Below are 16,061 nucleotides of genomic sequence, written 5' to 3'. Positions count from 1 at the left end.
CTAAACAGCTCTTATTATATAGCATTAATAAAAAAAAAAAACAATCCAGGCTTTTACAGAATATAACTCCTTGTATGGCTATGGAGCAGTACAGCTTTGATTTAGAAAACTCTGTCACAAATCTCACACTTTGGTATTGTAGGCAGGGAGATGAAAATCATAACCCAAGAGGGATTCTATAGCGTCTAAACCAGAGCAACAGAAAAAGCTGCTAACATTTTGCCTGCAGGTGAAGTGGGTAAACAGAAAGAATAAAGGGGTGGGTGGCTGGGTGGGATTAAAACAAAGCAAATAAGGTTTTAAAAGCTTGCTTGACTTGTTTCATTCGTATTAGAAGATACATTTCCCAGGGAGTAGCCATTAACCTACCAACAGGGACCGTAGAAGTCACTACTAGTTGGCTCTTTAACCCTATCACCCCCAGTATTAGTCATTGCTGGTTTCTAGCAGATACTCAGAGCAACAAGAAGGATGGCAGCAAACTGTTTTTACCATGTAGTAAAAGCAACTGGGGATGGGCCTGAGGAGGATAGCAGTGTAAGGGTTCTGAGGAAAGGTATACCATTAAACGTGGTATTTCAAGTGGCCAAAACTCTGTACAGTGTTCTGTTCTTCAGAGCCTGCATCAAAGCGACACTTCTTCATGGTCTTTAGGAGCACTGTTGCTAAGAATGACTCTGTGGAAGAAATACAATCCTGATGGATTTCAGTTTTTCAGGTGTCCCATGGCATGATACCATAAATCTGTTACTGTTGATACTTCCTCTCAGTTCCACCTCTTTGTTTAAATATATAGAATTAATGCTCTCCTTACTGAAATTAAGCAGAGAGAGAACATGCTTGAATGTTCAAAGACCTTCCCTTCAAAAGGAAAAAAAATTAAATCTTAAGAAAAAAGCTTATGATATAGCTGGGGCTTTTTACAATATCCTTGGTAGGGTGAGGAGGTTTACAGTTTTAATTTGCCTTCCTTCACAGCTAAATGTTCCTCCTAGTCTTGTCTTTCCTGTTTACTCCCACGACTGGGTAGGACACATGGATGATTGTGCCCCCACTCCCTTTTTGTTCCAAAGGGAAGGGTGATGTGTGCCTTACCGTGCCAAGGGAGCTGTGTCTGTGCTTAATGCTCATGCTGTGAGGACTGAACTGCTACCTTGTCCTCCTCACACTGCTGCTTCTCAGAAAAACATCTCAAGAATTGGGTTTCACAGTAAAAGCAACATGCTTATGAGAAATAAACTAAGAATATGGTGGGATTTTTCTTTTGTGAAACAATTTTCCTTGCAAATAAGGAGCGTTATTCAGTGAGGAGAAAATGAGCATGTGATTGCTTATATTCTTGTAGTCTACAAGAAAGACAATAGCTTATCCAGTTGTCTTTTACAATAAAGAAGCATTTTTTAAAATACTCAGATGAAATTTGGATTAAATCAATCCAAAACAGTGATGCAGGGTGCCCACAGAAATGTGACCTTGCAGTAAAACTAAGGTGAACAGGATATTTAACATATTCAATATTTCTATATGATAAGTTAAGTTATTTTGCCTTTTTTTTTTCCTAAAAAAGCACTATGGTTAAGCTTTGAAACTAGAGGAATGTGGGAAGGCTCTTCATTGCAAGATTAAAGCAGAAAGCCCTTAGCTCTAAATTACCATGCAGGAAAGAAAGTAGCGGAGCTGGTTTGTCAACTCCAGTATAATTGGATATTATTTTGCTGTTTAATGTTAAGCCTAAATGTAAGAATTAATCTTTCAAGATTCTGACAAGGGAACGTAGAAATTATGCAAATGGAATGCTGTGGTGACAATTAAAACAGTCAGAATGCAGCCTTGGAGTCAATATGTAAACTGTGCTGGTGCCTCTCAGAAACTGTCCCCTCTTTGTACCTTAATCACTCTGTCCTAACATAGTAGGCTTAAATGATCATCAGGATGTATTTAATCATATATTTTTTACAGGACGTGGTAGAATTGTCCCTTAAATCCTCAATATTTTTTTAAGAATCTATGTCTTGTAATTTTTTGTACAGTCAGAGTAAATTGTTTGTGATCCTTAGAGTGATCAAAGATGTGGAAAACAAGGATTTAGCAGTTACTTTGACTATTTCAAGATTTTTTTTTTTAAATATTTATATAATTAGACATGCAAAGAAATGCTTGGTGTATTTATTTTATCATTCTTTTCACTGAAATCAGAGAATTTATGTCCGTATTCCCTTTGCTAGATAAAGATCTATGTAAACTTGAGTCTTCTTACCACATTTTGCATCTGCTTAAATTGCTGCAGCAGAAGATACGTGGTATATTGTATTTATCTTCTTCAGAATCCTGTTCCTCACATAATTGAATAGAATGTTTCAAAATTTGACTTTGAATGGAGAGCAGTTTTGAAGCATTTCAGCCCAAAACGGAACGTCTATAAAAATGCTGGCTTCTGGGTTTAAAAGAACATGTCCACATCAGTCCAAGATAAAAAGTTACTGAAGCTGTAACATAAATATGGGTAATAGCCTTGGTCTGACACTCGGTGGTGAAAGTGGCCTGCTGTGGCTTTCCAGTAGGCTTTCTCGGAATCATTGAGAATCTCTTCACCAGTAGCCAGGCACTCTGTGGTGAGCCACAAGAGAGAAACATTAAACCAATTAAGGAAGAGCTTACAGAAAGAAAGCTGGCATTATTTGGTACATCTAATATGGAAATACTTTCCTAGAATAACTATGCCTAAGAGTTGGGGGGGGGGGGTTGTATGTTTGTTTCTTTTAAAATACATCTTTTTTTCCTTTTTGGATTTTTTCTTAGACCTTAGTAATGTCATGAATTCCACTCCAAATATAAAGGCTGTGAATGGAAAAGCTGAAAGTAGTGACAGTGGAGCAGAATCGGAAGAAGAAGGGCTTCGTGAAGAGGAGGAAAAAGAACTGCAGCTAAATGGAAAGGGTATGTTTTCTGCGCTTGGACAATTGTCTCTTCCAAAGTTATTCTTAACCACCTAAGTGCCAGAAAATCCCAAAGGATCGTGAATGCCGTACTTCTTCAGGAAAATTAGATGCAACTACATGTGGATGCGTGTGTTAAAAACAGCAGTTTCTCAACCTGGTTTACAAGATTTAGAACTAGTACAAATTTGTGAGCTAAGCCATATAATTTTTGACTTAGCTAGAAAGTTCTGTACCCTGTATTGTTTTGGTTTTTTTGTTGCCAGTGCTGTTTGTAAAAGCTGTGAATGGCTACATGTAACAGTAGAATTGAAAATTACTTTTTTCTCTTCAGAGAAAATTAAACAGAACTTTCAGTGAGATTCATTTAGGGGGTCTATAAAGAGTTTTGAGAAATACCAGCATCAAGTGAAAACCAAATGAAATTACATATTTAGAATTTTATACAGGTTTTTTCCTCTAAGGACATTAGGATAATTATTTAACTTATCAGAGAGACCTACATTGGATTTGCTTACTTATGTTTTAAATATCATCTGCTCTTTATGCAAATTACATTTTATATTTACAATTTTTACAAGAACAGAACAATCCCTGCGAATGTGAATCTAGGAGCATTTATATATTTTGTTCTGCAGATACATTATGCATATAGTCTATTAGAAAGTTAGCTACTTGAAGAAATATGTTTTGAGCTATTAGGTGCTTAGTTTTCTATTTGCAAAGTTTTCTTGTTCTTTTACAGACTATAAGAATGTGAAACCAGAATCAGCAGCTGCTAAGGATTTGGAAAGTATTGTTACTAATGGCAGTTACACGGAGAGCTTTATCCCAGATATGCAGAATGGCATCCAGACCAAATCTGCCCTGAATGGCTTGAACCCAGAGGAAGAAATAAAGAAAACAGAGCCAAGCATAGAAATAGCTAATAATGATGCTCACCAAGGTATTGTCCTTGCAAGACCATGTTTTCATTTGCACATGTTTTTCATGGAAAATATTTCTTTTCTTGAAAGCTTAATCCTGGGATTCAGAGACTAGCAATGGTGTCTTTCAGTTATAGAAACCTGAAGAAAGAATACTAAAAAAAAATCAAATTTAATACCAGTTTAAAATAAGGCTTTCTTTTAGGATCTCCTCCAGAAAGAGAGATGAATTCAGAGTCAGAGAGGCCCAAAACCACAGAAATATAATTGTTTTCTTTTAAAATCATTATACTATCTATGCAAATACTGTTTGCCTTTGAAAGCTAATTCGTAGTGAAATGAAAATCACTAATATTTTATTTGTCATTCTCAAAGGCTGAACATACTATAAATGCCAGTTTGTTGAAACTGATGTCTAAATATATCATTTTAAAACTAACATAACTTTAGGCAAGACTGCTTTATAATGAGCTTAGATAGGAGAGTGAAATGAACCAGGTAAAATTAAAATTATCAACTTATAATGCAGAAATGCCAATATGATGTATAGTTGTGCCTTGGTAAAAGTTTTATATAATTCCTATATTAATGTAACCTCTTTATTTAGAATCTAAGTTTAAGATGACAGTTGTAGATAAAAGGGGCATGAGTTGAAGCTCACCTAGACATTTTAACTCATTGCTTTACTCTTTGCCAGGATTGGCTCATGTTTACAGAACATGTGTGTGTATCTCCTTTCCATACAGGTGTAAATGAAGAGAATACTGAAGAGTTCTCAGCAACTCAGCACTTAACCAGTGATTCAGACAGTGAAGTTTATTGTGACTCTATGGAGCAACTTGGACTAGAAGAGGTAGAGGCTTAGTATTCCTAGGTGTATTTTGAAACTGGTATGCTTATTTTTAAATAAGTTCCTATCTGTCAGGTGAACCTGGACATGCAGAGGTGAATGAAGTAACTCATGCATACCTTTCTCCTGTTTGGACTATCGGTTTTTTGTTCTTTTTGTTGTCAGTCTTTTACAACTTCGTTACTACTGATCTAAAAGCCCCTGGAGAATTTATGTGAGGGGAAGGTATTGAAAACAACAGTACAAAGAAACAACTGTCAAAAACAACAGTACAAAGAAACTAAGGGCTGTGTCCACAAATGAATTTAGGATCTCATAACATATGTAGAGACCAGAATCCAGCTATCTCTAAGAAGCAGAGGGTGTCATTGTGACAAGGAGGTTTTTGTGTGATCTTTTTCTGGAGTGATGAATCCTGCATTTGTTTCTTAGAATAAATAAAGAAGTAAGCCTTAGCAGGTGGCCTGTAGGCCAGTGCCTGAAAGTGGCCTAAGGTCTAAAGAAGTGTGAGACCACAATGATTTCTGGATTCTCTTTTAGCCTCTTCAGCCGTAATGTACATCTCTGACTTTCATATGAAAGGTGGGCACCAACTGTGCTGGCTTAGTTTTGACTGAATTTGTGTTCCTGCTCATTGTATTAACTGTAATCTTAGTTGACTTACTGGCTTGGACCTCCTTCAGAGATCCATTTAGGTGTGGACTTCGTAGATTGTACTCAAACACCTGGTTTCCTGGTTCTGGGGAGGAATATATGAATGATGCATGGGATCAGAAAGATTAGTAAGCACTCTAATATTGCATCATTCTCTTGTACAGCTGTTTCTTGAGGACCTAGAGAATTCCTTTTAGCAAATAAAAATTTTACCCAGTAATGAAGCATGTTGAGAAAGGTGATTTAGTAGACATGCTGAAGCTCTTTTATCTAGGTGGTTTCCCAATCATCTTGTGTATCGTTCGAGCTTGTTTGAGGTTCTTTAATTGAAGTGGGTGGATAATTTGTCAGAATTTCACAACCTGCACGAGAAAAGTTCTAGTTTTTAAGAAAATAACAAATGTTCAGGTATATGTAAATGAATACACAAGTAGAACTACGGATGGATCAGTTCAAACTGGAAGCGGTTCATTTACAGAATTAAATACAGCTTTTTATTGGAAAAGATATAGCAAACACTCTGTCTTCAGTTCTGATGATACAGGTTTATGAACTGCTATTTGACAGTATTTGGCAGCAGTTTCCATTTCTTTGCCCCTTCTTTTGGTTATTTTGGCTTTTTCATGGAGTTATTTTTCAGCTAGGTGAGGTCCCCAGTCTGCTTCCGCATAAACTAGTCCAAGTGCTTGTCCTTACACTGAAAAAAGGGTTGCTTGAACCACCTTAAGACAATCCTCTTGCAGAACATGTAATTGTGACCTGATCAACACGTGTTTCATCCATTTTTAACATCTTGCTACAGTACCACCAATTTTGAGTGAGAAGCTGATAGAATACTGTGCCCTTCTTTCATTTGATGAGAGGTACGGGGTGCAGCCAAGCTGTTTTGAACAGGTTGATAATAAACAACGTGACCTCTTTGCCACGAGTGTAAACACTGCCTACTCATGGTTGCTACCAGCACGTGACTTGACAGTGTGGCGCACGAATCCAAGTTAGGATACCACTTCACTGTGATGATACCACAGTTAGGATACCACTGGGAAGCAAAGCCAATTTTACAAGGGAAAACTGAATGTTTTCAGATCTTAATGTTCTGAGTATTACTGTATGTTGGAAATGTCTAAAGTAATTCCAAGTGGTATAGCTGTTTTGAGAATATTTGCCTCAAATGCCTTTTCAATCTGAAAAGGACATTAAGACAATAGTAAGCACAGCCTACAGGAAAACAGCTTCTCCTGTTAAAAGAAAAGTCTTAATTCTGGGTGAACCATTTTCTTAAAGTGAAAGTAGAGATGATGCTTCTTCCTTTTTATTAGTTAACTGTCACATTTTACAGAATTTAATTACTTGCTAATGTTAATTTGTAGCCCTTGGAGATCATCACATCAGCTAAAGGATCTTTAAAGCATTCATCCCATTTCTTGGATGTAGATCACAGTCTTCTGTTAGAAAATACGGATTTTCCAAGGAACACTTGCATGACTTATAGGAATGTCCAGCCTGGAAATACTGTAGAGGGAGCAGCTCTAGAACAAGGCGAAGTCAAGTGTGGAGGAGAGGATGGCAAGGCCAGTAATGGGGGCCCTCACAAAGAGAAGAAAGGTGGAGAAAAGGCGGATTTCTACAATGTCAGAAGAGGGAGAGGTACTGTGCATGCTGCTTTTGTTTTCCCCACTCTCCTGACTGACATAAGTCACTGGTACGCTTGTCAATATTGTTCAGTAAGATAGTCATGCCTTATAGTGCTTCTGTCCTTCACAATAAAAATAAATAACAAAATCCTAATTACAGTGGGTAGCAATCAGTTTTGTCTTCAGAGTATTTATTTCATTCGTAGTAAGTATTACAAAATTATTTTCTTGCGCTACAGAGGTCTTGTATAAGCATATTGGCTTCTTCTGTTTTGGCTTACCTTAAAATCCAGTTGCTGTTTATGGCACCTGTCTTTTTAGAAATGTAATCTTCAAAACCTGTCTATGCACGAGAAGAGTTTCCTTACAAGTTACATATTTATTTTTAAATGCGTGTGCATTTATACCTCTGTGGTGTCCTATTTGAAACCATGGAACATCTTGGAAAGGTATCAGTGACGTGTTGTTTTCTATATAATTGGAGTGTTAGCCACACCTTTGAGTGATTCCGATGCTATCTATTATGATTCTTAAAACTTAATGATTCTTAATCACGTTAGTCCAGATGTTCAATTTATGTTGGACCTCTGCTCTTTTTAATTCCATAATACTTCTAATATTGTCACCTAGGAGCAGCACTATATTCCAGTGGTATTGTCTGTAAAGTAAAGGATAAAGCTTATTTTTCTTGTACTAAAAAAAAAAAAGTCAGAAAGTATCTTATTTATATATAGCGTGCCTTTTTGTATGGCATCTATATGTGATCAGATGTTGTAGCAACCTCCCAGTGCTTTCAAACTGTCTGAATATAGCCTATGGTCTGGAGTACTATGCTCACTTTTGGAGGGAGAGAATCGAACAGTTAAAATCAATCATTTTCAATAGAGTTGGTAGCCCATTCAGTGTTTTATGTGTCTATTTCTTCTCCCTCAACATAGGGCATAGACTTCAGCCTCTAGGAGACGGTTCCCAAGGTGGACAGATGGGTAGTGGAGGGGACGGAGAGCGCTGGGGATCAGACAGAGGACCCAGGGGTAGCCTCAACGAACAGATTGCAGTAGTGCTGATGCGGTTGCAAGAAGACATGCAGAATGTCCTTCAGAGGTTGCATATGCTGGAGGCAGTTACAGCATCACAGGTATTATTCATTGAACTTATCTGATTACCTTTTTAAAATCTCCTTGGATATTTATATGTTTTTTCAGATTAAAAAATCAGACAATATTTTCTTAAACTGTAAAGGCATTTCATTTATATTCTGTAGTTTATTCCAACTTAAAATTTCTTATTGGTACCTACTCTCAGAAACACAATTCAGGACTCTTGTACATGTGAGAAAAATGTGCATTTTGACCTAAAAATTAACCATGTGTTATTTTACTGATTTGTGATCAGACTGATCTTAGCCATCATTATTGATACATATTACACAGTTGCTATATGGAGATTCCATAGTTAATTTTAGTAATACATGATCACACATAATTTCTTCATCAGTAGATCTCAAAGGATTTGCAAAGGAAGTAAGGAATTATCTCAGTCTTCCAGATCGGTAAATGTTTGCAGGCAGAACTTCTGATTCCATTTTTCAGTTAGCAGAAGACTGATTCTTCATAGCATTCTTTCCCCACAAAGTAATCCAGCTTTCTTGGATTTTCACATCATGTATACAAGATAGGCAAAAGAAGTCTTAAGAAAGTGTAGATATTTATTGATGTAGTGCTTCTTTTTCCTTCTGTTTCAATGGAAATATCGTATATTTGGGAGAATAGAATATGCTGTGAATATAGTTGAACCAGCAAGCTAAAAATGTTTGGTTTTGTTTGAGTTGCTTATGTATTTTGGTCTACCTGACAATGAGAGAACTGTACAAGTAGTATCCTATGGGATGCACGTACTCCAAATCTAAGGCAGACAGGCAAAAGGATTTATTAAAACTATGATTTCGCTCCGTCACAGCTGCTCAAGAATCTGATGTGTGGGTACAGATTGACTTTCTTTTTTTGCCTGAGCAATAGATGAAGAAATAGTAAAAGATTCTTCCCCAGCAGTTCATGCTGTGCTTGCTACCCTTACCTGAAGAGAAACAGAAGCTTCTGTTTCACACTTACATAAATTAAGAAAGACCTAGAAAACCGACTGCTTTGTTTTTGTGGAAGCACCACAACAGTGTATGGGAATAGTCTTGAAAAGTTTCTGGTACTTCTTATGTTCTGGATAGCCTGGAAGATTTGGAACAGAATATTCTCTTTCCTTTATGCTGTTAGACATGCCTGTAGCTATGGCTCAGGGCAGACTAAAACAGTGCTTTTTGCCTTTGTATAGACTAGTGTCAAAACATGTAATCATGCAAATTAATCTGCTGGGATTTCTACTCTGGGTTACAACTGCTAGGACTTGACCAGAGTTGAGGAAGTTCTGATGACAAGTTGGGCAGGGGGGGCCTTGTAAACAGGTCCAGTAAGTGACACTGATTCATTTTTTTAATACACGGAGATGTGATAAAAATGCTATGAAGAGCAATGGAAACATGAGAGGTAAATTGGAAACTAAGTGGTGAAAGGGGGTTGCACGGGGGTGATTCCGTTCCTTAAATTTCATATATACAGATTGCAAAGCCTTCACAAGATGAGAAACTTCATATTCTTATTTTGTGAAGCGGAAAAATTTTAATTGCAGTTTCCTTTTTTTATACTCACCAGCTTTTGTTTGTATTTAAAGGCAAAATCTGCAACACTACAGTCAAATTATCAACCTGCCTCCTCTGACAAGGTAAAATATGTTTCTTTTCTATTTGTAAAAAGCAGTGTGAATGGTGAAAAAAGATGAGATGAATATTTTATATCTAGCTCTTAGTATGTTCTTTTTGTATCATCCCTCACTTGACTGGGAGATAAAAAAAATCTCTGTCTGAAGAAGTTAATTGATAGATTAATCTTTTTTTCTGGTCTTACTCGTATATTCTATTTTGATACTGTGGCATTTGAAATGATTGAGAAGTATACATGTGGTATTCAATAAGTGCACACAGATTGCTGACTATGTGTTTTTTCTGTTTTCCTTAGAAACCATCATGGTGGCCCTTTGAAATTTCTCCTGGTGTTTTAGCTTTTGCTATTGTTTGGCCATTTATTGCCCAGTGGTTGGTACACGTGTATCTTCAAAGAAAGCGAAGGTAAAGACGTGCATTCAATAGGGCATATATACTGCATTTCATCTGTTTAAACCAATACGTAGTATATCGTGTTATTTAGACAGGATATAAAATACTGCCTTCATGCATAAGAAGAACGCAAGGGTACGCTCTTGATAAGGCTTTAACAGTGTGTCTGAAACATCAGGTCAGTATCAGGGAACTTCATAATAATTGCTTTGATAAATCCTGTTTCCTTGAGATCTTTGTTTCAAGATGTCTTGCTTAATGTTCCATTGCATGTATCAGTGACTCACAGCTCTGAAGATACCGGGCTAAATCAGATTGTACATAGAGTCCTTGGTATGGTTATGGCAGGAAGGTGCGTGTTTTAGTCCCAAGAACTCAAGCCAAATGCGCAACAAGAAATTCTGGAAGCTAGTAGAAGTGCTGCCCTTCCCTTAGCTGGGAATTCTAGGAAGAGACACGCGTAGTTTTCTTTGCCTTGAAAGTTTCTCAGTGTAAGAAAGTATTGGTTAATTTGACTTTATATGCGGTATGCTGTATATGTGGCAATTTAGGTTAAATCCATGAAATGTGATGCAGGATAAATCATTTCAGTGCGTGTACACACGTGGGTGAGGCTGGATAGCTTGGAAGTGTCTCCGCAGCATTCTTTGACCCTCTTGCTCTCAATATCCTCTTGAGCTTCTAGACTCCCTAGTCCCCTCGTGCCTTGAGAAAATTTTTTCCTATCAAATCCTTTGCAGAGTCCCATCTGTCACCTATTTCTTATTTTTTTATTATTATTTACTTATTTTTTATTATTACTTACTAGCACCTTACTATGATATCTAAACTAGATATGAGGGGGGAAGGGGAGATAACTGGGCCTGTCAAGAGTAAACCCAAGGGAAGTATGCCAGGGCTTGAAGGATGGTGGACTAGTGAGGACTCTCGCTCTGCCATTTCATTTGAGAGAAGGGATAGACGTTTAGAAATCATGGAAGCACCTGAGAAGGGTCTGGTAGGAAATGGGGCCCATACTCACAAAAAGGTGTTGGAATTATTAGCTCATCTGAAGTGCATCTATACCAATGCATGCAGTATGAGCAACAAACAGGGGGAGCTTGAAGCCATGATGCACCAGGAAAACAATGACATAGTGGCTATCACAGAAACATGGTGGGATGTCTCACACGACCGGAGTGCCACAATCGATGGCTACAAGCTCTTGAGGAGGGATAGACAGGAAAGGAGAGGTGGTGGAGTGGCCCTGTATATTAGAGAATGCTATGAGAGCTCGGAAATCAAGTATAGTGATGATGGGGTTGAGAGCGTTTGGATTAGGTTAAGGGCCAATAAAGCTGATATCGCTGTGGGAGTCTGCTATAGACCTCCCAACCAAAGCGGTGAGGTGGATGAAGCTTTCTATAAGCAGCTGGGGGAAATCTCGCAGTCACTAGTCGTTGTTTTTGTGGGGGACTTTAACCTCCTGGATATCTGCTGGGAATACAACACAGCAGAGAGGGAACAATCCAGGACGTTCCTGGAATGTGTGGAGGATAACTTCCTCACACAGCTGATAAGTGAGAAGACGAGGGAAGGTGCCCTCCTGGACCTGCTTCTTGTGAACAGGGAAGAACTTGTGGGGGAAGTAAAGGTTGGTGGCCGTCTAGGGCACAGTGATCATGAGATGATTGAGTTTTTGATTCTTGGAGAAACAAGGAGAGGGGTTAGTAAAACTGCCACCTTAGACTTCCAGAGGGCAAACTTTGACCTGTTCAGAAGACTGCTGGACAAAATGCCTTGGGAGGCTGCCCTGAAGGATATAGGAGCCCAGGAAGGCTGGACATACTTCAAGAGAGAAGTCTTAAAGGCACAGGAGCAGGCTGTCCCCGTGTGCTGAAAAACAAGGAGACGGGGAAGGAGACCGGCATGGCTAAATAGGGACCTTTGGCTGGAACTCAAGAACGAAAGGAGAGTCTATGACCTTTGGAAGAGGGGGCAGGTCTCTCATGAAGACTCTAAAGATGTAGTGAAGCTACGCAGGGAGAAAATTAGGAGAGCCAAAGCACAGCTAGAGCTCAACCTAGCTACAGCCGTTAAGGATAACAAAAAATGTTTCTATAAATTCATTAACAACAAAAGGAGGATTAGGGAAAATCTCCCTCCCTTATTGGATGCAGAGGGAAACATAGTCACAAAGGATGAGGAAAAGGCTGAGGTGCTCAATGACTACTTTGCCTCGGTCTTTAGCAGTGGAACTAGCTGTTCCCTGGACACCCAGCCTCGTGAGCTAGGAGACAGGGAGGGGAAGCTGGACGAGGTCATCACAATTAAAGAGGAAGTGATCAGTGACCTGCTACACCGCTTGGATGTGCACAAGTCTATGGGACCAGATGGGTTACATTCAGGAGTGCTGAAAGAGTTGGCAGACGTGCTCGCCAAGCCACTTTCCATTATTTACCTGAAGTCATGGCTAACTGGGGAGGTCCCAATGGACTGGAGGGTAGCAAAAGTAGCACCCATCTACAAGAAAGGCAGAAAGGAGGATCTGGGAAACTATAGACCTGTCAGTCTGACCTCGGTACCAGGGAAGGTCATGGAGCAGATCATCTTGAGTGCCATTACGAGCCATATAATGGACAACCAGGGGATCAGGCCCAGTCAGCAGGGGTTTATGAAAGGCAGGTCCTGCCTGATGAACCTGATCTCCTTCTATGACAAGATGAATCGACTGTTGGGCAAGGGAAAGGCTGTGGACGTTGCATACCTAGATTTTCGAAAAGCACTTGACACTGTTCCCCATAGAATTCTCATGGAAAAAAATGACAGCTCATGGCTGGATCTGCTGGATCAAGCACTGGCTGGATGGGCAGTCCCAAAGAGTGGTGGTCAATGGAGTTAAATCCAGCTGGCGGCCGGTCACAAGTGGTGTTCCTCAGGGCTCAGTGTTGGGACCACTTCTGTTTAACGTCTTCATTGACGATCTTGATAAGGACGTGGAGAGTATCATCAGTAAGTTTGCAGATGCCACGAAGTTTAGCAGGAGTGTTGATCTGCATGAAGATAGGGAGGCTCTACAGAGAGACTTGGATAGATTGGACTGATGGGCCAACGCTAATGGAATGAGCTTCAACAAGGCCAAATGCTGGGTCCTGCACTTGGGCCACAACAACCCCATGCATCGCTACAGGCTTGGGGAAGTGTGGCTGGAGAGCTGCCTGGCAGAAAAGGACCTGGGGGTTCTAATTGACAAGCGGCTGAATATGAGCGAGCAGTGTGCCCAGGTGGCCAAGAAAGCCAATGGCATCCTGGCTTGTATTAGAAATAGTGTGAACAGCAGAAGCAGGGAGGTGATTGTCCTCTTGTACCCAACACTGGTGAGGCCGCACCTTGAGTATTGTGTCCAGTTCTGGGCACCTCAATACAAGAGAGATATTGAGGTGCTGGAGCGAGTACAGAGGAGGGCAACGAAGCTGGTGAAGGGCCTGCAGAATAAATCTTATGAGGAGCGATTGAAGGAGCTGCGACTGTTTAGTTTGAGGAAGAGGAGGCTGAGGGGAGACCTCATCACTCTCTGCAACTACTTGAAAGGACATTGTAGAGAGGTTGGTTCTGGTCTCTTCTCACAGGTAATTAGCGATAGAACAAGAGGGAATGGCTTTAAGCTGCAACAGGGTAGGCTTAGGCTGGACATTAGGAAAAAATTCTTCACAGAAAGAGTGGTCAGACACTGGAATAGGCTGCCCAGGGAGGTGGTGGAGTCACCATCCCTGAATGTGTTTAAGAGTCGTTTAGATGTGGTGTTAGGGGACATGGTGTAGGGGAGAACTTTGTAGAGTGGGGTTGATGGTTGGGCTCGATGATCCCAAGGGTCTTTTTCAACCTAAACGATTCTATGATATTTTTGTAACGTCTACTTTGACTTCCTTCAGCTAAAGGACAGTTGTACTCTCATCTTACCTTTTCTCAGTTCTCTAAGCATCAGAAGATCAAGTGAATGTTCTCTAGTTGATACCTACTTAACTCAGCCTCACACCTGACTTTGTTAGCTTAGTATGCGCTTACCTTTTAAGCTTTTTCCTCTCTGTCAGTCTGCAGAGAGTCTGCATGTGTGTAGATCTTACTAGAATTAGCTTTAATTGCTCTAGCTTTTTAATGTTGGACAGTTTTCATGGTATAGTTTTCTCTCATACGGTAAAGCACAGAAACACAGAATGGCTGAGGTTGGAAGGCAGCTCTGGAGGTCACGTGGTCCAAGCTGCCAGCTCAAGCAGGGATACCTAGAGCTGGTTGCCCAGGACTGTATCCAGACGACTTTTGAATATCGCCAAAGAGGGAGACTCCACAACCTCTCTGGGCAACCTGTTCCAGTGTTCATCTCTCCTCATAGGACAGATGATCCAGTCCCTTAACCATCTTCGTGGCCCTTTGTTGGACTGTCTCCAGTATGTCCATGACTCCCTTTTACCCAGAACTGGACACAGCACTCCAGCTGTGGCCCCTCCAGTGCGGAGTAGAGGTGAAGCATCACCTCCCTTGACCTGCTGGGAGGGATAACGCAGCCCACAACACTATTGGCCGCCTTTGCTGCAAGGCCGCGGTGCTGGCTCATGTTCAACTTGGTGTCTACCAGGACCCCCAGGTCCTTTTCTACTTCGCAGCTGGGCAGGCCCCAGTGTGTACTGGTGTCTGGGATTGTTCCTCCCCAGGTGCTGGACTTGGCACTTCCCCTTGTTGTGTGAGATTCCTGTCAGCCCATTTTTCCATCCTGTTGAGATCCCTCTGGATGGCAGCACAACCCTCTGGCGTATATTTGTGTAATCTGCAAACTTGCTGAGGCTGCGCTCTGCCCCATCATCTAGGTGATGAATAAAGATGTTAAGCAGGACTGGACCCAGTACTGACCCCTGGCATACACCGCTAACTACCGGCCCCCAATTAAGACTTCTGTCACTGATCACCACCCTCCGGGCCCAGCCCATGGCGTTGTAAACAATGCGGTGGCCACAAAGGCTTCTGGCCTGCCAGGGAGTTGCCCGTCTTAGAGCTGTCATTAGCAGCACTGTTGTTACGTGCACTCTGATGAAACCAGAGATTTCACTACTAAGGCTTTTAGGCAGTTACACACATTTTCTGCACTAGTAAATGGAGATTTTCATTTCATCAGCAAGGACAAAGTTTTTTAAAATCAATACAATTTTTTTAGTATCTTATGTGAAGCTCCTATGAACTTCAGTATTCTTTAGCGAATAGCTCTCAAATGTCCATGGTCTCTCTCTCTCTGAACAGTATGCTGTCCTTATAAACCTTTTTTGATCATCTGTGACGTCTGTAGCACCCTTGATCGATTCACAGGTTCAGTCAGAAATCAGTTTTTAGAAAAGCATCCTTTCCAGCAATTTTTCTAATATGTTGTTCAAATGATTCAGAGCTTCAAATGAGTAAACAAATGGTACATTATTTTTAGTTTGGATTGGTCTGTCTTCACCTTTCATCCATTGGATTTTCCTAGGTCTTTATCTACTTGACAAAGAACCTGTGATATGTTTTCCATGGGTACTTCATTGCCATCACCAGGTCAATTCTTAATCTTTTGCTTAAATAAAGCAGATGGAGCAACTGGAATCTCTTTTTAAAGTTGCTTTCCAATCTTGGGATGGTTCTGGTGGCTCTTTCCCAAATCCTCCACAGTTTATTAACATTCTTTTTCAGTTCTGGACACCAGGATTTGTCTACTAACGGTAATGCCAGTATCTTTGAGACACAGAGACAGCATAGCCCCCGGTAGTCCTTGTTTTGTTTACTCATTCATGGATTGTATTAAGGTGAGATGAGAACAGGAACAACTAAGGAAATTTCTGTGTTCTTCAGCTTTCCTCTTCGTTTCTAAAGAAATCTACCCATAGCCAGAATTTAAGG

The 16,061-nt window shown here is 40.2% G+C and overlaps 1 protein-coding gene across 4 annotated transcripts in view; it reads left to right on the top strand.

The window, feature by feature from the left end:
* The window catches only part of ACBD5 (acyl-CoA binding domain containing 5), a 37,127-nt gene that overhangs the window by 15,184 nt on the left and 5,882 nt on the right, over positions 1-16,061 (top strand). For 3 of the 4 annotated variants that reach the window (XM_063324595.1, XM_063324597.1, XM_063324596.1), the window contains 7 exons: positions 2,800-2,937; positions 3,682-3,882; positions 4,609-4,715; positions 6,737-7,013; positions 7,939-8,138; positions 9,722-9,772; positions 10,066-10,175. In XM_063324595.1, coding sequence (XP_063180665.1) covers positions 2,800-2,937; positions 3,682-3,882; positions 4,609-4,715; positions 6,737-7,013; positions 7,939-8,138; positions 9,722-9,772; positions 10,066-10,175 — 1,084 coding nt within the window. Of the gene's footprint in view, positions 1-2,799; positions 2,938-3,681; positions 3,883-4,608; positions 4,716-6,736; positions 7,014-7,938; positions 8,139-9,721; positions 9,773-10,065; positions 10,180-16,061 lie in introns of those variants that run through there. The other variant, XM_063324598.1, reaches the window with a different exon arrangement.

Source organism: Chroicocephalus ridibundus, chromosome 2, assembly GCF_963924245.1.
Source record: "Chroicocephalus ridibundus chromosome 2, bChrRid1.1, whole genome shotgun sequence".
Lineage (NCBI taxonomy): Eukaryota > Metazoa > Chordata > Aves > Charadriiformes > Laridae > Chroicocephalus > Chroicocephalus ridibundus.
This window is presented reverse-complemented; position numbering and strand designations above follow the sequence as displayed.